This window comes from Eurosta solidaginis, chromosome 1 (genome assembly GCF_040869045.1).
Source record: "Eurosta solidaginis isolate ZX-2024a chromosome 1, ASM4086904v1, whole genome shotgun sequence".
NCBI lineage: Eukaryota > Metazoa > Arthropoda > Insecta > Diptera > Tephritidae > Eurosta > Eurosta solidaginis.
This window is the reverse complement of record NC_090319.1, coordinates 14,135,798-14,163,355: the sequence shown is the minus strand read 5'-3', so window position 1 is coordinate 14,163,355 and position 27,558 is coordinate 14,135,798. Positions and strand designations below refer to the sequence as shown.

At 33.9% G+C, this 27,558-nt stretch overlaps 1 protein-coding gene across 3 annotated transcripts in view; it reads left to right on the top strand.

The window, feature by feature from the left end:
- Positions 1–27,558, top strand: part of Nf1 (neurofibromin 1) — a 226,119-nt gene that overhangs the window by 91,582 nt on the left and 106,979 nt on the right. For 2 of the 3 annotated variants that reach the window (XR_010952395.1, XM_067781087.1), the window contains one exon: positions 1,805–3,817. The exons of the other annotated variant lie outside the window; for it this stretch is intronic. Coding sequence is in view for 1 of the 2 variants with exons in the window: in XM_067781087.1 (XP_067637188.1) it covers positions 1,805–1,812 (8 nt within the window). In the remaining variant the exon portion in view is untranslated. Of the gene's footprint in view, positions 1–1,804; positions 3,818–27,558 lie in introns of those variants that run through there. 3 annotated transcript variants of the gene reach the window in all.

Genomic DNA, 27,558 nt, shown 5'->3' with positions numbered 1-27,558 from the left:
CAGCATTTCAAATTTCTCTGCTATGACTTTTGCCAAAAAAAGTAGCAAATGTAAAAAGTGGAATCCGACGGCACTGATACTAAATTTCCTTATGGGTCTTTGTTATCAAACCGAGAATAAGAATTTAAAGGCGCGTCATAAAATCCATCCTTTGCCTGACTGGACTAGTCTTGTTGTTGTTGTTGTTGTTATTGTAGCGATAAGGATACTCCCAGAAGGCCTTGGGCAGCGTTATCGATGTTGATGGTCCCTTGCCGGCTGCAGATCCGGTACGTTTCGGCAACAAGTACCATTAAGGTACTAGCCCGAATATCTCGGGAACGATTTGGTATGACCACATACCGGGCCATACCGCCCTCCCACCCCTAGGTCCATAAGGAACTTGGGGTCGTCAGAGCCTCGGCTGTTAAAGAAACAGTATTCGCCACGGGTAGGTGAGGTTGACAATTGGGAGAGCTATATGTTGCGCTGCACAATCCCTTGAATCAATTTAGTCGCCTTTTACGACAGGCATACCTGCCGCGGGTATATTCTAAGCTCCTTAACCCGCTGGGGTGAAGTGGGGAGACTAGTATTAGGATCATTGAGTTGCACTTATTATATAGGGTAAAAATGCTATACTCAAAAACTTTATTGCATGATAAAATTGAGACACATAAATCATTTAGACGACCACAGGTTTGTATTTCGGGTCTAGTCAGTTGATACATCCTGAAGCAATCCTAGTAGAACCAGAGTAAAAGAAATTTTGGATTTAATTATGTTGAGATGTTCAAAATCGATATATAGAACGTGAATATTCATAATAAAAATTTATCGCGTACGGTATGTAACCATTGTAAATTGCCAATGATACGAAAACTTCTATTTGACTTATGCTTTCATCTTGGTTGATTCTGCGCCATGCATCCAAAAGGAACAGAGAGATAACCTGCAAACAGAAAAGAGTTGTATTACACAAAAGAGGCTAGCTGTATTTTATGGCATTATTCGTATGCGTTAATGTGTATAATTCATTTTATTTAAAACTATTAAGAGCATTTCTCATACCTTCGATGGAAATTAAATGAAGTGTGCTCTACAAGTTATTTTTACGTCAAAATTAGGCTGGGTAAGGGTTCACATAATACATTATACAAGCTTTAGGCTGGCCGTCTCAGCTGTTCAACGGCAATCATATAAAAACTTTACTAGTAGAGGGTAAAGTTGATCTCACAGACAGACATCCAACGAACTAAGGCTAACTTGGAAGACCAGAAACTGACGCATCTCTGCCTTATCCTACCGAAATATAGTACATTGAAGGTGCAGCTAGCGATAATATTGGATAGTCGAACATAAATTGAGTTCAAATTAATTATAGATATTTCATCCATATCTATTGAACTTTTCAAGAAAACTCAAAAATACTCATGTCACAGCACATGACTTAGTTAAGAACTTGAACGTGGCTCTATTTTATGTCACAGCTACAATATGATGCACTATTCAATATTGAATTCTCGTGATTACGGCTTAACTTTTATAGATTCACTTACGTATCAATGTTCAACCCATAAATGTACCTTGCCTACCTATTCAAATTTCAATTTTTTCATTTAAATGATTTTGAATGTGCTTGGCTCTATTTCATTGGACATCACTGTATGTAGCAAATATAATAAGTGTAGTATAATTTCCGTTTAAAAATGTATGCATTATCATAACATGCCTTATCTCTTGAGTGTTTTCAAAATATTATGTGGTTTAAAATTTATAAATAATTATCCAAATTTGAAAAAAAAATGTCCGTCTTTTTTTACAGCTGCATGAATAACATCCAGCCAACGTCAGCGCGCCAGACGTACAACACTATTTGAACGAGTATTTCGTTTTATAAATTTTTTCAAAAAATGTTTTTAAGAGAAAAAACATTTTTATGAAAATCAAAAAAGCGAAAAAATCTGAAACAAAAAAACAGGTCCATTGTTGGAAATAATTTTGTGAGAAGAAGAACGAATATAATATTTCGCCGTACCGTAGGGCGAAGTGCCATAAATGTGCCAAGGAATAAAAACGTAGAATGCATCTTACTGTGTGTGAATGCATCTTCATTCAAGATTACCGTTAAGTAGAAAAGTTTTAAATGTAAATAAAATAAATAAGAATGTGACACCAGCAAACAAAGAAACTAAAAAACCAACCACCAGCATCGAATTTAGATGTAATATATCAAAATAAAAAATAAAAGTGTAAAATATATAAATGTTAAAAACCTAAAAGGAACAAAAGCAAATGTAAACGTAAATCTAGAATATAGACCAAAACAAAAAAGAACAAAAGCAAACTTATAAATCAAGTATTACATTTATGTACTTGTTGCTGCATATAAAAAAAAACGCAGCCCATGGCGGAATCAGAGGTGAAGTAGATAGAAAAAGACAGAATATGTACGCTATCTGAAATGGTAGGGATGTATTTAAAGAGGGAAAAACTGGGCAAAATGGCGTTCAGTTTTTACCCTTTTTGGTGGAAAGGGGGAAATAATTAAGTTTTGCGAATTGCTGTATATCATTTAAAAACCACAAGTCAAGCAATGTTTGTTTAATTTATAAATCTATGAACAGCAGGCAAATTAATTATACATAAATATAATTTCCATATACAAATTTTAACATAATTTCGATATTGTGATACACACAACAAATTGTCTTGAGGGATATTTAATGCTCAATAAGACAATGAAAGTAAGTACGATGCATTTATTAATGTGTACGATTGTAAACTCGAGCTATTTTTGAGGATGAACATTAGACTTGGTCGATTTATTAACCGATATCGCGCCATCGATTTTTCGATAGGATTTGGGCTCAGGAAAAAAAGTTCCACTACGCATACCCAAAAATTTAATTTTCGAGCCTGCCAACTTTGATTTTTTTGGATTCTGAAAAAAACCTTAAAAATCAAAGTCGAAAAAAAGTAAAAAAAAAATTTAATTTCGCAGGCTCGAAATTTATTTTTTTTTGGGTATGCGTAGTGGAACTTTTTTTCCTGAGCCCAAATCCTATCGAAAAATCGATGGCGCGATATCGGTTAACTTTCGTCCATACAAATCGACCCACCCTAATGAACATGCATGCACATGATGACGGCCGATTAGATTTTTCAGTAGTAGAAACCCTGTTTAGAATGAAAAGCATAAGTATGACTTCTTGAATTATGATTTCTAACCGACTCACGAACTATATATGGGCGATTATCCGCGAGCTCTCAGTTTTACTAACCCAAAATTTTTGAAAAAAAAATATTCGATATTCAAATATTTTCAATCATTTTTCTATGAGTTTTTATAGCTAAAAAAACATTCCCAAAGTGGACGAGCTACAGCTATTAATTTCTGTTCTTGATACTGAAACCTGCCACGGTTGTGACATTTTGACAATAAATTGCTCATTAAAAAAAGCTAGTATGCTCGCAAGATTTTCCGTAAAATTTTAAGGTTATGTCAGCAAACTTTAAAGAAAAATGGTACAATAGACGGTACTTAACTTAAAACTGCAAAGATACAAGTACCACGGTTGTGACCCGATTTTTTGATACGTACCGTTTTTCCAGTTCTTCAGTGTTTAAAAATGGATATTAGTTATTTTAAGACTGCATACATTAACATGGAAATATGCGGGGACACTTGCTGATCAAAATTCACACTCACATGTCACAAATGTGCAATAAAGCAGTACCAACCTAACGAGTTGAATAACATTTTTTATTCAAAAACTCATGCACACTTTTCAAAATCAAATTACAAAGCGAAAACAGAAATATTATCTTTTTTTGTTTTTTTGCATAGACAAAAATTTATTGTTTTTTTTTTCATACCTACGCGTTTCGACGCGACAGCGCCATCCTCAGGGTATTCTGTTTTTATTAGCAATAAGCATGAAAACATCTATTAGTTATAAACACACTTAATAATTTTCTCTCAATATAATATTTTTTCATTGCGTGTTGACTCACCATGTAATGGTATTTGCAAAAATATATAACTAAATCCGTAAGTTTCTCCTTACTTTGTATATGATTTTCTAACATCACAAAAACATTAATACATATAAAATTTCTAACACCAGTACATTAAACATTAATTTAAAAATATATCACAGTTCTTTTCCATTTTGATTGCCAAGTTTATTAATTTTATTTTATTACCGCAGTATATGCACTATTTGTGTTGTTTATATCTTTTTTGAAGTTTATGACATTTCTTAGCTGTTGTTGTATACGTAAGGTTTCCAGTGTTAGTCGACGTTTTTCTTTTCGCTCTACGTCCAATATTTTAGCGTTGGTGAAATCAGCTGTGTGATTATTGCTTGTCAGGTGTTTTGCAAGTGCTGTTGTATCCTCTTTATTTTTGGCGTCCATTTCATGTTCATGTAGTCTTATACCCAACACTCTTTTTGTAGTGCCAACATAGTTCTTGTTGCATTCATCATTTTCATTGCCTTTACACTTTATTTCATATGCCACATTATTCTGATCTTCTTTTTGAATTCTATCTTTAGTTTTGGTAAATATTTTGTTTAGCGTGCTATGTGGTTTGAGAGCATAACTTATGCTTTCCTTTTCTACAATTCTTTTTAGTGTTTGATTGTTTGTCACCCCTGGTACGTATGGAACGCCAATATATTTTTTTGTTGTTGAATTCTCTTGCTGTGTATTTTCGTTGGTATTCGAACTTTTAATATTATTTATTGTCGTTCCCATGAGCCGTTTTGCAAGTGCTGCCGGGTAGCTATTTTTGAAAATAATATTTCTTATTTTTTCATTATTTTCTGCTGTAAATTCATTGTCGTTTAGAATCTTCATTTTCCGAATTAGGCTAATTGCAGTATTTGTGGTTTATTATTCTACCCGATGCATTAGTTTTTTCATACCACTTCAATGCAACATTTCTATTTCTCCGATGTATCTCTACGTCTAGGAAGGCAATCTTGCCATTGTTCTCTTCTTCTTTCGTAAACTGTAGTTTGGTATGCTGCGCGTTTAGAGTATTTAGTATGTCTTCCACGTCCTTTATCTTTACTATTGCAAATATGTCGTCTACATATTTTTTTATGTATTTGGCATGTATGTTTGTGCCTTTCAATTCAGCTAAGCTGTCGTCCAAAATTTTGTCAAGTACGATATCAGCTATAGTTGGGGATAATGGGTTACCCATGGGCATACCATAAATTTGATGGTAAAAAGTATTATTGTATGTAAAATAGTTGTTGTCCTGAAGACAAAATTCAAGAATCTTCTGGAATTGTTTTCTTTCAATATTTGTATGCTCTTTTAATTTATTCCATTTTTGTATGATGGTGCGTATGGCTAGGTGTATTGGAATGTTGGTGAATAAGGATATAACGTAAAAAGAGATTAGCATTTCGTCGTCTAGAATTTGAATGTTCTCTATTAGATTTCTAAGTTGGAAAGAGTTTTTTAGGTTGTAATCTTCCGATACTATATTTTTTAAAATATTTCCAATATATTTAGATAAACTGAAACAAGGTACGTTCGTGGACGTGGAAATTGGTCTAAGAGGTAAGTTTGGTTTATGCGTCTTAGGAAGTCCGTACAATCTCGGTGCGTTGGCGGCTGATGATGTCAATTTCTATTTCCTTTTACGCTGATTTTTTTCTGTTTAAACAGGTCATTTATAAATAAATTATTTTTCCGCAGTAACTTTTGTGTGGGATCACTTCTTATAGTTTTGTAAGTTTGCTTGCCATTTAACAACTGCCCCATTTTCTGTTCATAGTCTTTTTTATACATTAATACAGTTTTGTTGCCTTTGTCTGCCTTTGTTACTATTATGTCATGTTTGTGTTGGTTAATGAATTTTTGGGTGTCTGTGTATATCTTTAGTAAAAATTTTTCCTTTGCACTGTTTCTGAGTTTGTTTTGGTATGTATTGATTTTTGCAGCGAGATTACTCCTAGCCATATCTGTTTCTCTTTCATCGTCAATTTCTTGTATCCCTTGTTCTAAATCGGCAACGATATGTATCGGGGAAAAAGTCTTCCTTGATATGGGCAGTGCGAACTTGTTTCCAAGAGACAGTAACAAACGTGACTCCTGTGGTACATCAATGTTAGTTTTATTTATGAACCACTCCTCATTGTATCTGATGCCAAATTTACTAATATTTTTCCAAACTTTTCAGCTTGTTCTCATGTGTCTTTTGAGTATTAGCGGCAATTGTTTTGGAAAATTTATTATGATTTTTCAATATTTTTTCAAAATCTGTTTCTCCCAGTCTATTACGTAATATTTTCTCTGCCTGTAATAATTTTGATGCTTATATTTGCTTCTTTAATTTCTAAATTGACGATTTTCGAAAGGAAATATTCTTCCATTTTTTCTAATTCACGCCGAGTGGTGTCTAACTTAAAGCAATGTTTGAGCTTTCTCGTCTTGCCCTGTAGGTGTGGGGGCACAATGCCATACTCCTTACATCGTAGTAAGAACTTGAGTCTCTCTTTTTGCTTCGAGAGTGTTTTTAAACTTTTGTTGTGTTGTTTTATATATCTTTAAAACAACATTTAATATTGCAGATTAAGTCAAGTATTTAATATAATGACAGTTTATTACGCGTGTAATTAAAGATTAAAACAGTTACGACCTAAAATCTTATGAAAAATGTGGTTGTGACATTTGTAGGGTATTATGAACTATAACTTCATAAAACTGATGACCAGTCCAAAAAATTCAACATGAAACTTGAAAATGAACATAATTTGAACTCAATTACATAATTTAATTCACAGAAATTGCTATAATATACATATTTAAAATTTCGAAAAGACACAAAACTGCAAGCTCGCGGAGAATCACCCATATATAAAAAACGCCATATTTTTTTAAGACATTAACATAAGAATTCGTTAAAACTTTAGTCCCGAAGACCGCAATATTATTGTATAAAAGTTGAAAAGTCAAAAGGAAGTTATACGCTGATATTTATAGGGGGGCAAAAGATACTTCTTGAAATCGGGATCATATTATTTTCCAACGAATAAAAGTAAATAAGTAAATACTTCTCTGCTTAAAAAGTACAAGTTTACCTTCAGGACTTCAAGCACTTATTGAGATATTTAGTACGTATGTGCATTAGACCTGGCGCAGCTTATATGAGATTTTGTTTTTTTTGGAATTTTGAGTACGGGGATTGGTCAAATATGCGATTCGACGTAATAATTCATGTGGTAAATTTTTAACTCGATCAGAGTGTGCCAACCTGTGCCATAATGAGGTCAAAGGTCAAAATATAGAAAAACACTTGGTTTTTTTACTGTTATCTGTTTATTTATTATATATAGAATGTAATGACCTCCTTTTTCCTCAATATTTTGCACAGTAATTTTTTCTATATGTCCAATAATGATAAGAAAATTTATAAATATTAGAAAAGAGTAAATTAGTAAAAATTCCATTGAACTAAGGCGGGCCACTGACTACACAAATTATCTGCACAAGACTGTTGTTGGAATTGAGTGGAATTGCGTTCACTGAGTTCACAACAACAAATTACTCGAATTTGCGCAGATAATGTAGTCAGTGGCCCGCCTAACGGTAAATTCATACATTACGGTTCACATACGCCAATGTTGATAATTAGACAGACTGAGACGTGCAAATAGAGCTTTTAATATTTTGTCATTGCGAAATTGACTGTGGTTAAGAAAGGGTCTTTATTAAAATAATTAAAAATAGTAAAAGTTATACTGGAATATCGTGATGGCTGTAAATAATTTTGTTACACTTAGATCTGCTGACACAAACGTATATTTGATAGGAAAATGTGAAAAAATATACTTGTAAGCAAGTTACCGTCAAAACTACAAGTGCTGAAATGTTTTTTTTACTATGTGCGGTGTGAAAAGAAAACAATTAAGGAAAGTGCTAAATTGGCTTCGAAGGAAATATTGCCTTTTTGGGAAAGAGCACGTGTTCCAACGTTAAACAAAAAAACATGTGACGATAAATTGGCGAAATTATATGATGAGTGGAGAACAGTACAGAAATTTTGTACATCTTCGTTTCCTAGTTCTCGTAAAAAGGAAAATGATTTCAATGATAATTTGAACAATTTATTCGATATTGCACATGCTGATGCTTTAGAAATGATAGCTATTCCTGAGGACCGAGACTTTTTAATTAAACAAAGAGAGCCAGGTCGTGTTGGTAGCATGATTTCTATAGATCAATGTCTCGCAAATAAGAAAAACGGAAGGCGCAAAGGTTAGAAGAAGAAAATCGACGCAGAGCAAAGTATCAAAGATTGGAAAGCACTCAAAGTATTTAGTTAATTCTGCTGAAACAAATAATATGTAAGTTTCTCTTTCAACTAATTTTTTTTAGAGTTGAGTGTAGACTATGATGTAAGTGATGAAAGTGAGTGTGAGTCTGAAAAATCTGTAGAGCAGTTGATGATCGTATCAAACACCAACGAGCTGAAAAAAAACGTGGTAAAAAAAGCTTCATAGATGATAGAATGCTTGCTTGCATGGATGCTGGCAATATGTCAACCCCACTCGCAATTCATTTTATTATTGCAACAGCTAAAGCTTTGGGTCACAATATTGAAGATCTGGTTATTAATTGTACAAGTTTGAGAAAACAGCGCAAGGAATATCGTCGGCGTCATGGTGAGAATTTCAAGGTATAAAAATTTATTTTGGATTTGTTATGAATACTTCTCAGAGCGAAAATTTTTCAGATCCCTGATACATTTGTGTTACACTGGGACGGTAAACTACTTCCTGCAATGACTGGAAAGGAAAAAGTAGAACGCCTAGCTATTGTTTTAACGGCAGATAATATAGAAAAATTAATTTCCATTCCAATTATTGAATGTGGAACTGGTGAAGCAATCGCCCAGTCCATATATAATTACTTAGAAAAAATGAATATGATAAATTCGGTGGAAATGGTATGCTTTGACACGAAAGCTACAAACACTGGTAAACGTAACGGTGCTGGAATGTTGCTGGAACAAAAATTGAAACGTAGCTTGTTGTGGTTGCCATGCAGGCATCATATTGCAGAAATCATACTACGAGCTGTATTTGAAATATATTTTGGAAAATCTTGTGGCCCGGAAGTTGCCATATTTGAACGTTTTTCGCGGGAATGGAAAACTTTCAATTTAAAAGATCTTTCAATTGGAATCATGGATGAAGAAGTGCGACGTGCTATAAATGCAGAGGAATGTGAAGCCAATAAAGAATTTTGCATCAAAAATATAGCAAAAGAACACATTCGCCATGATTACAAAGAGATATTGCAACTCATGTTTGGTTTCTTAGGTGGCAGCATCCCGAACTTTTCCTTTCGTGCACCTGGCGCGACGTCACATGCCAGGTTTATGTCAAAAGCGATATATGCCTTAAAAATGTTTGCTTTGCAAAAACAATTTAAAATGTCTTCCAGCCATTTGAATGGATTCCGCAATGTGTGTATTTTCCTGGTGCGTCTTTATATTCCGTATTGGTTTCGAACTACTAATGCATTCGAAGCACCAAATTTGGATTTGCAGCTGGTAAAAAACATTGCCGGTTATTACGACCCAAAAATATCTCTAGCCTTATTAGATAAAATGAAAAACCACTTATGGTATCTGTCCGAGGAAGCCGTTGGTCTCGCCTTTTTCGATTCTAATGTGGACTTAAATGTGAAAATAAAGATGGTTGAAGCACTAGCATTAGAAAAAGAGTTTGAAAGCAATGACGACAATGGCGTTTATCTGCATAAAAATGTAAATGCCAGCATTGAAGAAATGAAAGCATTCATAAGTAAAGATTTAAGTTGTTTTGTAATGCAAAGAACTAGAAATATCTTTTCACGATTGGAAATAGACGTAAAATTTTTCAACTTAGATCCCTCAAACTGGTGCGAAAATGCAGAATATTTAAAAGGTGTTCAAATCCTCAAAAACGTCACTGCTGTTAATGATTCTGCTGAGAGGAAAGTAAAACTAATAACAGATTTTAACCGGTCTTTAACTCATAGCGAAGAAGATAAACAATACTTGCTTCATATTGTCGAGAACTACAGGCAAAAGTTCCCTTCATATACTAAAACTTCGCTTTTGTAATATTCTTGAGACATATATTAATGATTGAAATGCAAATTGTGGAAAAATTGCGTCATTTTATTTTTTCTTTAATAAATAAACAGATAACAGTAAAAAAAAACCAAGTGTTTTTCTATATTTTGACCTTTGACCTCATTATGGCACAGGTTGGCACACTCTGATTGAGTTAAAAATTTACCACATGAATTATTACATCGAATCGCATATTTGACCAATCCCCGTACTCAAAATTCCAAAAAAAAAAAAAAATAACGCCAGGTATAATGTGCATTCTACTTCTGAAGAAGAGTTTCTTTACTTCTAATGTAAGGTCTATTCCCTGGCTAAGGTTAATTAGCTTGTCGAAAAAATTTTCCATTCTGAAAACTGATTCTCCATTAAACCTTTGAAATAATTTATTAATTTTTGTTTTAAACAATTCTGACGGTTTTTTAAGCCCTCCATGCGATAACTCGTCTATCCATGTAAATGTACTATTGTGCGATTCATTATCTGACAAATTTAAGCTCTTTGCAATATATCCGGCCAAATATTCAATAACGTCCTCCGCCAACTCATCCAAAACATCATCCCCGAAAACACGAACAGGCTCGATTTAGGACTAGTCCTGTTGATCTTCTTCAAAATTGTGTGAATTGACTTGAATATCACCCAATTCTAGCCATTCAGTATCGTCACGCTCAACGTTACCCCTTCCTCTTCCCAAAATTTCAGTACTTCGTGCTATAAAAGTACGGAAATAAATTGCTATTGGAGCGTTACAAAAGGGTGATGGAGCAGTCCCATTTTGCTGCTCATCGCACTGAAAAATTTTTCAACAATATCTTGGTTGAGCATGTTCGTTACCACATATTGCATTTTAGCAAAATGCAGCTCACACACTTTGGAGCTGTGCTTCGGCGTAACACCGCTACTTTCGCTCCATAATTTCAGCCTATTCTCCTCCACAGGAGCACTAAATATGCTAAAACCCTACACCGTCCACGTAGTTTTAAAAAATACACAGCTCGATTTTGGCATATTCAATGTCAAAGAACTATTAAATGTTGCAACATACAACTTTTTTTTTTCATATTTACCGAAAATTCCCCAAACTCCCATGAACAATTCTAATAAAAGCAACACCTTCAATGAAAAACCACACTTTTCGGGGGTAAAACATTGTTCAGCAATTTTCAGATAGACGAATGACAGCGCCAAGAAGAATTTAGAGCGAGACAATTAATTGATGGCTTACTTCACCTGGTTATTCCACCATGAACGCAGCCAAAATGTTTTTATATGTTTCACAGCAAACTTATGGATGTATTGTGTAAGCAAACAGGGATTGGATATACAGCAGCGAACAGTGACAACTTTTATGAAATTTTGTCAGTAAATTTTTTTTTTTTAATAATGTAAGAAAAATGTTCCAACAATTTTGTAACTGAAACTATGCAAATGAATCTGAAAGACGTTTTCGAAAAACTTCGAAAATACAAAAAAAAAATTTTAGGAAAGTTTCGAATTTTTTATTGAGAATTTTCTGAATTTTTTTAAGTATGCATTTTGTAACCTAATCAATTGTATTCTAATAGAGTACAAGTCCTTGTGTTGAAAACAAGTGTAATATCTTATCTGTCAACTGCCTATGGGGATATGGCAATTTTTGACATCCACAACAAATTGACGCCTTATTAATACTTAACGAAAGATATTCACTTTTATCGGGAAATTCACCGGAAAAGTGTTCGCCTTCACTTCTTTTTTCGGGTGAACCTTTCCGCTCTATTGTGAATTAGCAGTGAACAAATAAATTATTTATTTATGTATTTATTTATTTAGTATATGATATACAGAGAATCCTACATACTAGATTACATCAGAATTCATATACCTATATATAATAAAGAACCACTAAACTTAAGGCAGAAAAGAGCATATTTTTAAAGCATTACCGCGATAAAGAAATATCAATACAATGTTTATGATTAATTGAGTTGATTATAATTAGAGCGCGTGTGATTGGTCCATTCAGCTCATAATTAGACTTAAAATTCTCAAGAGCAAACATATAATGTTGACGCAAATTACGTTGTGGAACATGGAAGTTCAAAGATTCAAGAATTATTGGACAATCGATTACGCCATTAACAATATCATAAAGGAACATAATTGTGGATATTACCCTTCTACTTTCCAGGGAATGAAGGTTAATTAACTTACACCTTGAAGAATAAGGAGGAAGGGGCTGGTCGAATTTTAAATCAGATAAGCAGTACTTCATAAAAGTTTTCTGAACACGTTCAATCCTCATATTATGAACCTCATAGTGAGGACTCCATATGATGGAAGCATATTCAAGCCTAGATCTAACGAACGCATTATACAACAGCTTCTTAGTATATGGGTCCTTAAATTCGGAGCCATTTATCTTAATAAATACCAATAAGGCTTAAGCTTTGGGAATTATGAAATTTAGATGTTCAGTAAATGTGAATGTTGAATCAAACACAACACCTAAATCCCTTATTTTACTTACCCCAACTAGAGCTGTATCAGAAACAAGATAAGTCGAAGTCACTGTATTTCTTAATTTAGAATACGTAACACTGTAACATTTATTGACATTGAGCGCGAGCTTATTTCTACAGCACCAAGCATTAAAATCATTGAGTTCAGTTTGAAGAATGGAAACATCAAACTCTTTTTTAATTTTCAAAAATATTTTTAAATCATCAGCATACATGACGTGACGATATTGTTTAAAACAAGCACTTACGTCATTGAAAAACATAATGAAAAAGAGTGGACCAAGGATGCTTCCCTGAGGTACGCCCGATGTAGCCACATAAGGTGCTGACTCCACACCGTCAATAACGACGAAATTCGACTCTATTGGATAAGTATGAACTTATCCATTGTAGAAATGAGGAATGAAATCCCCATCTTTCTAGCTTACCCAATAGTACTATTTGGTGGCATATAGGAAGCACTAACATAGATAAACCCAGTTTTACCTCTAATGTAAATGATTCATTGATCCGCAACAAGATTATCAATATTAAGAGGAACTATGGAAGTAATAAATTTCTTCTTAGCAGCTATTAGGACTCCGCCACCTCTGGATAGACCAGTGCTTAAACTATCACGATCCTTGCGATAGACATTATATAAGTTTTTATCAAAAAACTCACTGTCAGAAAAATCCGCAGTTAACCACGTTTCTACCAGAACTATTAAGTCATAGTCAGAATTAGAAGTAGCCGCGTAAACATCCGAGGCTTTTGTTCTCATGCCTGACATATTTTGGAAATAAATACTTAAGCGGAAATTATTATTTGAGCATGATGTAGATGCTTGAACAATGGAAGTCGCATTAACACTCACGACGTGCTCTGCTGAATCACAGCCCTTTGAAAAAAACGGAACGGCCTTACTTTTACTCCGTATGGCCAAATTGATGCATCAATAATCTTATTGTAATTAGAAGCGGCGATACCAAACTTGAAAGTGACATTAGTTAGCTTTTGTGTATCTGCATCTCTTTTAACAAGCTTTTGACACCGCACAAGGGAAGGAGATATGTTAGCAACTTTTGAAACATAATCAATAATTGCATCTGCATCCACCGAAGAGGTAAACGATGATAAATTTAGCCATTTATACCGCACCCTAACATCCAAATCAGCATTAGAGTTACTCCCCCATTACTGATACTTAGCATAGACTTGACTTGACTTGGCGTAAACTTGGCAACTTAGCCACGATTATACTCCACTTGGCGCATAAAATCTGGCATCATAATCAGCGTTGAAATTTATTTTTAAATAAACTTCAATTTGTATAACAAAATGTCAAAATGAAATGGAAACAAACAAATGGCATCTCAAAATGTAAACGTCACTTAGAACTTACATAGAAAATCAAAATTCAACAGACTTCTAAGTCAAGTTAAGTTTTGAGTAATCAGTAACATGCAATGTTCATTTAACAGAACTGTAAGTGACAGTTGGCAAGCCAAGTCAAGTCTATGCTAAGTATCATAGATTAGATTGATACGAATCTTTTGTTTACGCTCTCATATTTTCGCTCTCACGAGGGATTTATCTTCTAGTTGTTGCTGGCAACAATCACAGATAAATCCCTTGCGCCACCCTACAAGAAACGCTGATAGTTTTACTAATACACTCACACTTATAATTGACAATGCTGATCCTGCGATGACGTAAACATTGATACTCAAATTTATGTATGTTCCTTTGTTCGCTCACGCATGTCCGCATGTTTCCAACGACAGCCTATAATCATGAAAAAGGACTCAAACTGGGAAAGCTTCGGACACCTGGTACAGAACAAAAGAACATGCAGCAGATACATGCATGCAGCATGTGAGACAGATACATAATTCTCAACGGAATTTTATGTATGCGAGAACAGTTTATCCCATTTAATCATGTTGTCACTACTGACTGTCATATGACAATCAAATGATTATCACGGTTGTTTTGTTATTTTTTAAATTCCGCCATTTTCAACCGACGAAAACCATATAAAAATAAGTTTAAAAAATGAAAATGAAAGAGCATTTCAAAGCTCCATGCTAAAAGAAAAAAAATCGAAAATAATATTAAAAAATACCAAAAGCTGTCGGAATGTATGGGGCGCACTCAAAAAATTGATACGCGAAAAATAATAGTGGTTAGTGGTGATTCATTTTTAAATGTGTTTCCGCATGAGCAAAGTGCTCTTCTGTTGTTTTGTTATTTTCTGAATTTAAATTGAACATTCTGAACTCGAATTCTTATAAAACTATTTATTTTAAACAAATAAAAAACACGTATGCTTTTATCACGTACAAAATTAAAAACGTAATGAAATAAAGTAAATAAAAAGCAAAAAGCATTGTTTCATTTTTGGCGGAATATAACAATGGTCATTTATGATAGTATAACAGTCAAACCTGATATCTACAGTAAACTATCATTTATGACACTTTTTAATAGTTAGAGTGTCAGCACTGATCCAGGAAAAGGAATGAGAGTGAGCAGTACGGCTATATACTTAATCAGTAGGCCATGTTGGTGTATAAGAAGGAGACGAAAACTCACACGTACACAGTTGTTTACATCACATTTGCGCAAGTCCCCTTAAGTTTGTGATAGAAAGTTTGTATGAGGCGCTGATCGTTAGGTTGACATTGCTGACAATCAGATGATAGTCATATGATAGTCAGTATTCTTGTACGGCAGCTGAAGCGGGTGCCAGAACAAAAAATGTGCCAGCCAAAACGAAAAACGTGCCAAAAATTTTGGTAAAATTTAGTTTGACCTACAACTGTAGAATAGCGTTCAAAAATTATGGGAAAAAGGATAAAAATACTTGTTTTAGTGTAAGTATTATTAGTTCGAAGGCGGAGGGTAAATATTTTTTCCCATTCAAAAGTTATCACTAAAAACAGGTTTTGTAAATATGAACTCCCGATGCAACCAGTCCATTTTGATCACAGAACCTGGAACGCCAGACATGTAGGATAAGCCCTATCCATTAAATAATGTTTACTATTATATCATAGGTCCGATTTACTGAAATTTCAAAAGAATATATGGTTTTCACTGCGAGTTAAATGCGTTACAATATTTGACTAATTAATTTAATCGAAATGTTAGTTTTACTTAGATTTGTTTATATTTAACTCTAACTAGTCGTATTATTGTAAAATAACTTTAAGGAAATAAATATTTTACGACTATCATTTTATTAAATGATTGAAACTATAATCGCCGAAATGTATGTCAAAAATCCCCATTTTCAGATCTATTCATTTTTGTTTGGTGTGGCATCATTGATAAATGTTATAAAAAAATGCGCATTTTGACAGCGCTCTCTCGAAACAAAGAGTTAGTTGCAAATCCATTCATCTATGCTAAGTATCAGTAATGGAGCCTTTACTCCCAAAAACAATTGCACGCGCCTTTTGATTAGTTTTCATGTTGTTTTGTTTTGCTTTCGTATTTGCACTACTTGAGTTAGCAGAACTGAGCGGAGCGCCGGGTTCAGCAACGTCAGGAACAGTAACAGCATTATTATACTCAGTTGAGCAGAGCTCACAGAGTATATTAACTTTGATTGGATAACGGTTGGTTGTACAGGTATAAAGGAATCGAGATAGATATAGACTTCCATATATCAAAATCATCAGTATCGAAAAAAAATTCGATTTAGCCATGTCCGTCCGTCCGTCCGTCTGTCCGTTAACACGATAACTTGAGTAAATTTTGAGGTATCTTGATGAAATTTGATATGTAGGTTCCTGGGCACTCATCTCAGATCGCTACTTAAAATGAACGATATCGGACAATAACCACGCCCACTTTTTCGATATCGAAAATTTCGAAAAATCGAAAAAGTGCGATAATTCATTACCAAATACGGAAGCGATGAAACTTGGTAGGTGAGTTGAACTTGTGACGCAGAATAGAAAAATGGTAAAATTTTGGACAATGGGCGTGGTACCGCCCACTTTTAAAAGAAGATAATTTAGAAGTTTTGCAAGCTGTTATTTGGCAGTCGTTGAAGATATCATGATGAAATTTGGCAGGAACGTTACTCTTATTACTATATGTCTGCTTACTAAAAATTAGCAAAATCGGAGAACGACCACGCCCACTTTAAACAATTTTTTGTTTAATTCAAATTTTAAAAGAAAAGTTAATATCTTTACAGTATATAAGTAAATTATGCCAACATTCAACTCCAGTAATGATATGGTGCAACAAAATACAAAAATAAAAGAAAATTTCAAAATGGGCGTGGATCCGCCCTTTTTCATTTAATTTGTCTAGGATACTTTTAATGCCATAAGTCGAACAAAAATTTACCAATCCTTGTGAAATTTGGTAGAGGCTTAGATTCTAGGACGGTAACTGTTTTCTGTGAAAAAGGGCGAAATTGGTTAAAGCCGCGCCCAGTTTTTATACACAGTCGACCGTCGGTCCTTCCGCTCGGCCTTTAACACGATAACTTGAGCAAAAATCGATATATCTTTACTAAACTCAGTTCACGTACTTATCTGAACTCACTTCGTATTGGTGTAAAAAATGGCCGAAATCCGACTATGACCACGCCCAATTTTTCGATATCGAAAATTACGAAAAATGAAAAAAATGCCATAATTATATACCAAATACGAAAAAAGGGATGAAACATGGTAATTGTATTGGTTTGTTGACGCAAAATATAACTTTAGAAAAACTTGGTAAAATGGGTGTGACACCTACCATATTAAGTAGAAGAAAATGAAAAAGTTTTGCAGGGCGAAATCAAAAGCCCTTGGAATCTTGGAAGGAATACTGTTCGTGGGATTACATATATAAATAAATTAGCGGTACCCGACAGATGAATCACCCTGGTCCACATTTTGGTCGATATCTCGAAAACGCCTTCACGTATACAACTAAGGGCCACTCCCTTTTAAAACCCTCATTAATACCTTTAATTTGATACCCATATCGTACAAACACATTCTAGAGTCACCCCTGGTCCACGTTTATGGCGATATCTCGAAAAGGCGTCCACATATAGAACTAAGGCCCACTCCTTTTTAAAATACTCATTAACACCTTTCATTTGATACCCATATCGTACAAAAAAATTCTAGAGTCACCCCTGGCCCACCTTTATGGCGATATCTCGAAAAGGCATCCACCTATGGAACTAAGGCCCACTCACTTTTAAAATACTCATTAACACCTTTCATTTGATACCCATATCGTACAAACGAATTCTAGAGTCACCCCTGGTCCACCTTTATTGCGATATCTCGAAAAGGCGTCCACCTATAGAACTAAGGCCCACGCCCTTTTAAAATACTCATTAACACCTTTCATTTGATACCCATATTGTACAAACGCATTCTAGAGTCACCCCTGGTCCACTTTTATAACGATATTCCGAAAAGGCGTCCACCTATAGAGCTAAGGCTCAGCCCCTTTTAAAATACTCATTAACACCTTTCATTTGATACCCATATAGTACAAACAAATTCTAGAGTCACCCCTGGTGCACCTTTATGGCGATATCTCGAAAAGGCGTCCACATATAGAACTAAGGCCCACACCCTCTTAAAATACTCATTAGCACCTTTCATTTGATACCCATATAGTACAAACGCATTCTAGAGTCACCCCTGGTCCCCTTTATGGCGATATCACGAAAAGGTGTCCACCTATGGAAATAGGGATCACTCCCTTTTAAAATACCCATTAACACCTTTCATTTGATACCCATATCGTACAAACAAATTCTAGAGTCAACCCTGATCCACCTTTATGGCGATATCCCTAAATGGCGTCCACCTATAGAACTATGGCCCACTCCCTCTTAAAATACTCTTTAATACCTTTCATTTGATACACATGTCATACAAACACATTCCAGGGTTACCTTCGGTTCATTTTCCTACATGGTTATTTTCCCTTATGTTGTCACCATAGCTCTCAACTGAGTATGTAATGTTCGGTTACACCCGAACTTAACCTCCCTTACTTGTTTTTTATTTACAATTGTGTAAGTTTTGTAAGCAAGCATATATTTCCTTAAAATACAACAAAAATAGAAATACAAAATTTATAAAATAATGTTTATTATTGCACTTAGGTTGGTATTGATTGAGCGCGGGGAGAATACAAATGTGAAAGCGATTTGGAGGCAATAAAGGGACAGTTCTAACCCTTTGGAACTAAATGATTCACTCTAAGCTAAAAATTACTATTGTCAGCACTTTTGAATAACAAGTTAATTTTTTTCAATTAGCTTTCGCCAATATTACAGGCTAAAGAAGCCGGCATTCTAATATTTGCTAGATATTCTTTCCAACTCCTTGTCACCATTGAAGCAAGAATTTGGAGTTCCACCAATTGTAAAGTTGGGTACATGTCTTCGTTTTTTCGCATAAGGAAAAGGCGTTGGAAAGGACCATGAAGTGGGTCTTAGCCAATCTTGTTTCAGTGAGGTACTCAACATTTTGGAACCGTCGCTTTGTCCACAATGGATAACTTGGCCGACTGATACGTTGTCATAAAAAATAGAATTTACATACTTAGCAAAACAGGAATTTCACTTTTTTCCACTCGATCGTGCCTTATTTATTGATTTATTTCTAATAATAAAAGTACATATAAATAAGAGTATCAAATTTCAAAACAAAAAATTACTTACATTTTCTTTGCCTCTCGTTCGACTGTAAATTATAAGTGAACAAATTTGGGTTTCCCCGCTGTTCATTTCACCCGAACAAAGAGTTGCCGATAAGGGGAAATCTTTTTGGAACACGAAACATTTTTTCGCCACCCTCTGCGATAGGGTGAACAAAAACTGTGAATATTTTCGGGTGAAAAAAACTCGAGATAAGGGTGATTGATTATGTGAACCCATTTAAATTCGATCAGTGTTGTTGCTTTGTGGCATTATACATTAGAAACTATTAGCAGTTCATTTAATAATTTGACATCAGGACGGACAAGGCGACTGCTGTTTCGATTATACCTTGTAAATCTCTTTAAAGCCTTTTCTCCCGGGAGTGGGATTTGAACCCGCACTCCTACGATGGTTGAAGTGTTACAAACGCATTCAGCCACGTCATGCCTTTAGCAGTTTAGAAACAGATACAACTAATTAAGTGTACCCATCGCACGTTTCTGTATTTATTCACTAAATATACGGTCATTGATAACAAATCATTTAATAACACAATTCAACTGTGCAAATATATGTACATACATATATACAAACAAACAATTACAAGGAAATATTCTTATGAAAAAGTATAACAACATGTTTTGACAAAGTCCCGTTCGTTTCCTTTTGCTGGATTATGCGTAATATGAATCTGTTTGTTTAACTAATTAAAAATTTCCATTATAGTTATTAATTAAATAGGCTTATTAGGCTCCTATAACGGAAACTTTTTAAGACAATGTCATAATAAACGCTTAATGAGACTTTTGTATTTGCCATAAATAAAATTTAAATTTTAGCAGGCACGTTTACCCAAAAATTTACACAAGCTATATTTTATCAAAGCGGCCGCCGTGGTATTGTGATAGCATGCTCCGCCTACCACATCGAGGGTCCTGGGTTCAACTCCCGGGCAGAGTAACATCAAAAATGAAGAAAAAAGTGTTTTCAATCAGAACAAATTTCTCTCATTGGCTTTTCCTCTCGGAAGTGCTTAGCATACACTCCGAGTGTTTTCTGCCATGAAAAGTTCCTCAGTGAAAACTCATCAGCCCAGTACGGGGTCGGCGTAAAAACATGTAAGTGTCGTCGCGCCAATTTGTAGGAAAAATTATAAGAAGCTCGTCGGAAATTGGAAGATAAGCTCGGCCTAAAATCTCTTCGGAGGTTATCGCGCCTCGCATTTATTTATTTATTTTATTTATAATGGATCGAGTGAAAACTAACAAGATTTTTTTTAATGTATGGCCTTGAATTTAATTAAGATTAAGAGTATTGTTGTTATTTAAAATTCTTGAAATTTTGACTGAAAAGTGTTTGCTTATTTTTTAATCACATGACTCTCAATTAGGTATAAATAGCGCCCACAAAATTGATCTCGCTGTACTTTATATTTAAAAAGTGGTGTTAAAGTGTTTAAACTAAAATAAAATGAACTCGCGTATTTATTTGGTGATCCTGTTTGTCGTTCTAAGCTGCAGTTTATCCTACACAAATACGCCATTTCGCATTGTAAATGGCGTGGATATAAGAATGCAGGACAGTCCTTCTTCCGTAGCAATATTCATTTCTAAAGGGTATAGTTGCGTTGGTAGCTTAGTCACTTTCAAATCGGTGGTAACATCTGCGAATTGCGTATTCGGTGTAGAACCGGACAATATCATCGTTCTAGCTGGTATGGTCGATACAAATCAATTCTACGGAAAAAAGGGGTACAAACACAAAGGGCTGAGTGTATTTATTGATCCTGCTTTTCATCAAGGATCACTATTGATGGACATAGCTGTCGTTATAGTTAGTAGACGTTTTAAAAAGAGTGACACAATACAAACGGTAGACCTTTGCGATTCCGCATTATTTCCGGACATGACTATGCGTGTTAGTGGATGGGGTAGCAAAACTTTAGGTGGAAAGGATTATTATCCTCTTCTCCGAAGTACTTCAATGACCACAATGGAAAAGAATCAATGTCAGAGCTATTTACCGAATTCTGTACCAGACACAATCATTTGTGGTGAAGGTATAGGTAATATGGGTTTTGGAGATTCTGGAGCAGGAGCAATTGTGGGTACCAAACTTTGTGCGGTGGCACACAGTGGTTGTAAGGCAAACAATATTGTGAATTTATTTACAAATGTAACAAATGAAAGAGTTTTAAGGTTTTTAAACTGCCACATAGTAAAATGAAAGGTGTTGTTATAAATTCACTGTTAAGTGGAATATCATCCTTCCTCGACAGAAACATTTTTAATAAGATGATTATCAAAAAATATTAATTTCTTTAATATTATTTTACAATAATACGACTATATAGTTCAAGTTAAGGATAAACAAGTTAAAAAAATTACATTTTATTTAAATTAATTAGTCAGATATTGTAAAGCATTTAACTCACAGTAAAAACCAAAGTTTATTTTGAAATCTGAATAAATCGGACCTGGGGTATAATAGTTTAAATCATGTAGTGGATAGGGCTTGTCTTACATGTCAGGTTCTGGAATCGGAATCGACTGTTGCATCTAAGCTCCATAATTATAAAAACTTTTTTTAGGGATTTTGAACGCGAAATAAATTTTCGCCTTCGACCTAAGTATCATTGTGAATGATAACTAAGTGTGATATCTTATCTGTCAACTGCCTGACAGGTTGTTCAATATGGCTACGTTTTAGCGTTTTGACAGGGTGTTCAATATGGCGGCGCATATTTTCAGCGGGTGATAGAAAGAGATGCAGAATGAGATAGCGATAGTCAATTACAAATCAGGTGATCCAATCATTTTGGAATTTTAACGTCTATGCAGAAGATATCACACTTAGTTATCATTCACAATGCTAAGCATATTTACACTAAAACATTGTGATTGTTGCCAACACAAATTTGAGACAAATCCCTCGTGAGAGCGAAAAAAATTAGTGCCTAAACAAATTATTCGTATCTACTCATCTCTGGTTTGACAGCCTTTTGACAGCGTGTTCATCATTCAATAAGACGCCGAATACGGCCGAATATGTTCAGTGGGTGATAGAAAGAGACGCAGAATGAGACTACGATGGTATTTTAGAAATCAGGTGATCATTTCTATTTATTTTTGACGTCTCTGCTTAAGATATCACACTTGTCTTATCCACAATGGTACAAGTTAGTAGGTCTGTCAAAATTCGTATTGATTTTTGATATTTGTTTTTCCGCAGAGTGTTTTATCAAAAATCAATGTTTTTACTTTATCGAGGTAAAATTTATTGGGTTACAAAACTGTAAATTCAACAACATCCAGCAAATTCTTAATCAAAAGCTCGTAATCTTCGTAAATTTTCTCTATTTTTCGAAAACGTCTTTGAGATTGGTTTACATAGTTTCTGTTACACAATTCATGGAAGTTTTTTGCATTAATTATCGAAAAAAAAATCGTGAATTTAATTGACGAAATTTGTTAAGAATTGCCACTGCTGTTTTCGTGTTCCATGCATAGAAGGGCATTCAAAAATTGTTCAGGAAAGTCAACAGCTAAGCACGAAAGTAGCTAAAAAAATTATTTATCAATTAAAAATTTGATTTCTTTCATTTATTTTTGCTAGCTTGGGAAAATATTTTAAAGAATTTGTGTAACTAAAACATGCATACCACTTTCAGAAATGTAAATTTCGAACATTTTATTTAGGGATTTCCAAATCTGTTTGAGTATGCATTTTTGTAGTCCAATCAAGTTTAGTCTGACAAAATACAAGTTATGGGTCTCTCTAAATTTGCACTAATTTTTCATAATTTTTTTGTGTTTTACATTTTCTTTCATACGAAGGTCCTAGCATATTTTTGATATGCTAGAAAATCGTAAACACTCTTCGAAACAAAAAATCGTCAAAAATCCATGCGAACTTTGAGAGACCTATAATTTGTACTAGATTGGGTTACAAAAATGCATCATTAAAAAAAAAAATCAGAAAACTAAATAACAAGTTCGAAATTTACGTACAACTTTTATAATTTTTTTCGAAAACCACTTCGAGTTTGGTTTCCATAATTTCAATTACAGAACTAATGAAAGTTTTTTTCTCAAATTTGTGAAAGTAAAAAAATAAAGTGCAGCAAGTTTTGAAATGCATTGAATAAAATTTTTTTTTTATGAATTTTCAATGATATTGGAAAATGCCCATCTAATGTAATATGCGAGATGGAAAAATTCCCATCAAAACACATTTTATTGTTATTGTAACAGCAATTGCTGCTGTCAGGTTAGCATTCTTTGGCAGAATTGGAAACCGGCTCGTTTTGGTGTCTAATCTTAATTGATGTGGAAATGTTTCACTGAATTTAGTTGAATAACACACTTTCTGATTATAAACGCCCAAACTCAGCTGATGACGAAATACTAAATCGGCACGATAGTAGCTCGGCTACCTTAGTGGGTATAGCATGAGGGCGCCCTTATTCGCTTGTTATAACAGTCCAGCTGAGATACAAACTTCCGGTAACCTGTCTTTATAATATTTTAGCTGGCTTTTCAATAATATTCTAATTGCTTAAAAGCTTAAAAAAATTATTCCATAATTAGAAAAATGTTTGCAGGTACAATCCTATTTTGAAGTTTTTGGTCATGTCTTTGTATGCGTGTATTAAACGTTACATAATGCAAAAAAAACAGAAAAAAATTGTACTAGCACAAGTTGCATAAGAAATTCTTACTCGCATCAATAAAACAATTTTACTACACATATGTACTATATGTTAAGTTCCGGCATTGTATCTGTGTCTACACGTATTACCTACTTACAATTTATGAAGTCTATGTATTACCAAGTACTAACGTACTTCTCTAGCTAAATGTTAACAAAATATATATTTAAACTTTTTCATTGACTTATTTTATTGAATTTAGTATTTTTGCGCAATTCTAAGTTATGGCTACAGTAAATTTTATTGTGTGCCACCCTAATATAAATTAATTTATTTATATCTTGCTTAAAAATACCAAATTTCTTGCGCTAAGTTTAGTTTAATAGATAAAAAATAACTTTAATAATTTTTTTGACAAAAAAATAATATTTTTTATGCTTCGTATTCCAGAATGTATTATTTTAGTAAAAACAGTTTTTTAATATTTATGAATACAAAAAAGATATATTTATACATGTTTGTTTAAAATTTTTTTTTATGAAAATGTAAAACGACAAAGTTAGAGAAGCGTTAATAAAACAAAGTTCAAGTAAATCGCATTTTAAAAAAATGTTTAGCGAAACAACCAAACACCAAAACTAATTGTAGTAAATAAAACAAAAAAGAGTAACCTTTGTCCAATTTTACATAGCTAAATTTAAGAATCATTAACTGTTTAAACTTAAAAATTTTAGCATTAATTGTTAAAAGTATATATGTATATAGTTTATTTATGTATGTATGTACTATTATTGATAATGAAAAAAATGTATATGTACATATGTCTCATTTACTAGATAAAACAAAAATAAAATAATTAACAAAATCAAAAAAAAAAAAAACTGCAGCTTTAAACCTTAATCTCATTAATATTATAAATGCGAAAGTTTGTATGTTTGGATGTCCAGACGCTTGTTTTTGTGAATCAATCACGCAAGAACGGCTGGACGGATTTGCATGAAATTGGGGACACAGATAGATAATAATCTAGAAGGATCTACTAGCCAGTGGCGGATCCAGGGGGGAGGCGAGAGAGCGATCGCCCGCCTCCCCCGTTCTGATCTGGAACTTATGAAAGTTATAAAAGTTTGTGTTAATTACATATAAAATGTTAACATTTTAAACTTTTATTTACCTTATTCATAAATGATATATTTTTAGCCTGTCGTTAACATGCATGCGTATGCTGACGATATTCAGCTTTATTTATCCGGGGACTTTGGCAGTATCTCCGAAGTAACGAATAAGTTGAACGAGGACTTACTATCTATTTCCCGATTGGCTACACTAAACGGCCTTCGTTTTAGAGCTGCAAAAGTATCGATATTCGGCATACTCGATATTTTCGATATTTAAGAGGGAGGGTGCAAAGTTGTCCACGATGGTAGCTTATACAGCGAAGCGAGGGTATATACAAAGTTACGACAACCTTTGCCATCCACTCTGGGAAAAGGTCGAACGCCTGCGGTGTCTAAACCCCAGTAGGATGCTGGCAAAAGCCTTTTACGTGATGATGGATCTTCATATATTTTTTTATATAAAAATTTATCTTATTTGGCAAGCTATGTGAATCTAAATTTGCAGTTGTATGCGATCGTTCTAGATGGTGAAACAAATTGGACGTATTACCACTAGTTGTATAACATTTTTTGCAATAGTATTACTGATTTTGTCAAAATGGGTCCAAATGCTTGACTTTGTACTTCGTAGCTTTTTGGCAACACAATATTCGCATTCAAACTCAATGATGTCTTCTGTTGCGTGTATATCTGCATATACGAATACATGTATATATGTGTATATAATATGAAAAATATATAATAATATAACGTAACTTCCACATTGAACCTTTGTAAGAATTTTTCAATATTCAGAGCCACCAACTTGCTAGCTATTCATCTAAAATAAACACAAATTTGACATAATGTATGTAATTTTATTTATTCATGTTTTATTTGTCTTGGCAAAGTTTTAGACGCTGGTAATTCCGCCGCTAGAAAAAGGAGTAAGAAATGGGAATAAAGTACTCGATATTTAGAAAAAAACATCGATAATCGCAACAACGAACCTGGTATCGATGTATCGATATTTATATCGATACTTTTGCAGCTATACTTCGTCTTAACTCCAACAAGTCGTATGTTTTACCAGTTTATAAAAAGTAAATTAGTCTCACTAACATTCTTAATATTAATCTAAACAACAACTCTTCAGATCGTCGAAAAAATAACCAACCTTGGTTTTGTAATTAATACAACTCTGAGCTGCGTAGATCATAGCAATTCAACTGGGGGTAAAGTATACGTTACCTTACGTAACCTAAGGCAATCAGCGCAGTTTGCTCCGATACATGTTAGGTGGAGGCTTGCCCGCCAACTAATTTTGCCTATTCTTACCTACTCCGAGCTGGTATATAGCAAGCCCGACTCCTGGTCGGCTCACAAAATTGATATGGTGTTCAACCAAATTACTCGTTATGTTTATGGAATACGTAAGTTTGATCACATATCTATCTGGAGAAAATCGCTATTGGGTTGTGATCAGCGCCGTAGAGAGAAAATCCGGGCCAGGGACTAAACAATTTACGGGCCCCCTATAAAAAATCCACTAATACATTTGATTAATTTGAATTAATGACGTCTCATTCATGAATCATTATTGATGGATTACATCAAAAAAAATTTTTGCAACATCAACTAAATGATTTTTGGACTAAGAGCTGAAAATAAAATTCACACAGAATATTTACCATTTATACTGTTTTATTGTAACGTAGAAATAAAATTCTCTTTTAACAGCCACATATTGTTTTAAATAATCTTTTCTAGTTATTTGGTAACATTTTAATAGATTTCTGATAAATATAATGATGATTATAAATGTTAATTATTCTATATAGAAGGTTCGGATATCAAAGCGCGGCTTTTCTTGCTTTTTTCGGTGCAAATTTTTTTATAATAATATCAAAATTTAACAGTCTTGCCAAAACGGATTCAACACAAAGCGTGGCAAGTCCTGAAACTCGCTATTGAGATGAACACGTTCTATGAAAGTTTACTGATTCTTGCATAGACGCTGAAAGAACGTTCTGCCCTAGCTACAGTGACTGGTATAGTGCAAAAGATACGTAAAGTAACACAAATGTTGGGGAAAATTGTATACAGATTTTGAACATAGACGGCATTTAGCAATTCCAATGGTGACAGACCTTTTTCAAAATTTGCTTCGTAAATGTGTTTCAAGTGAATTATTTCGCATTCTTAGCTTTGAGAAACGTCCGACTTGTATTTTTCGACAAATTTTGCTGCACTCGCCCGAACCGTAGTTTCATCCATGTCTTCAAATTGCCACAAAAAGGAAAAAGTCTCGTTCAAATTTCTCATAGCTGCAAATCGTTCAGTAATGCCAATGATTACCGAATCGACGATCACCAAGAATGTATTGTTTTTAAAATCAGACTCTGGATCATCCGTAATCATCTCATTTCCATTATCTTCAAAACGTCTTTTGGGTTTTCTCATTCGAATTTCTTATGGCGAGATGTTCAATTGAATAGCAACTGTTTTGCATTCGT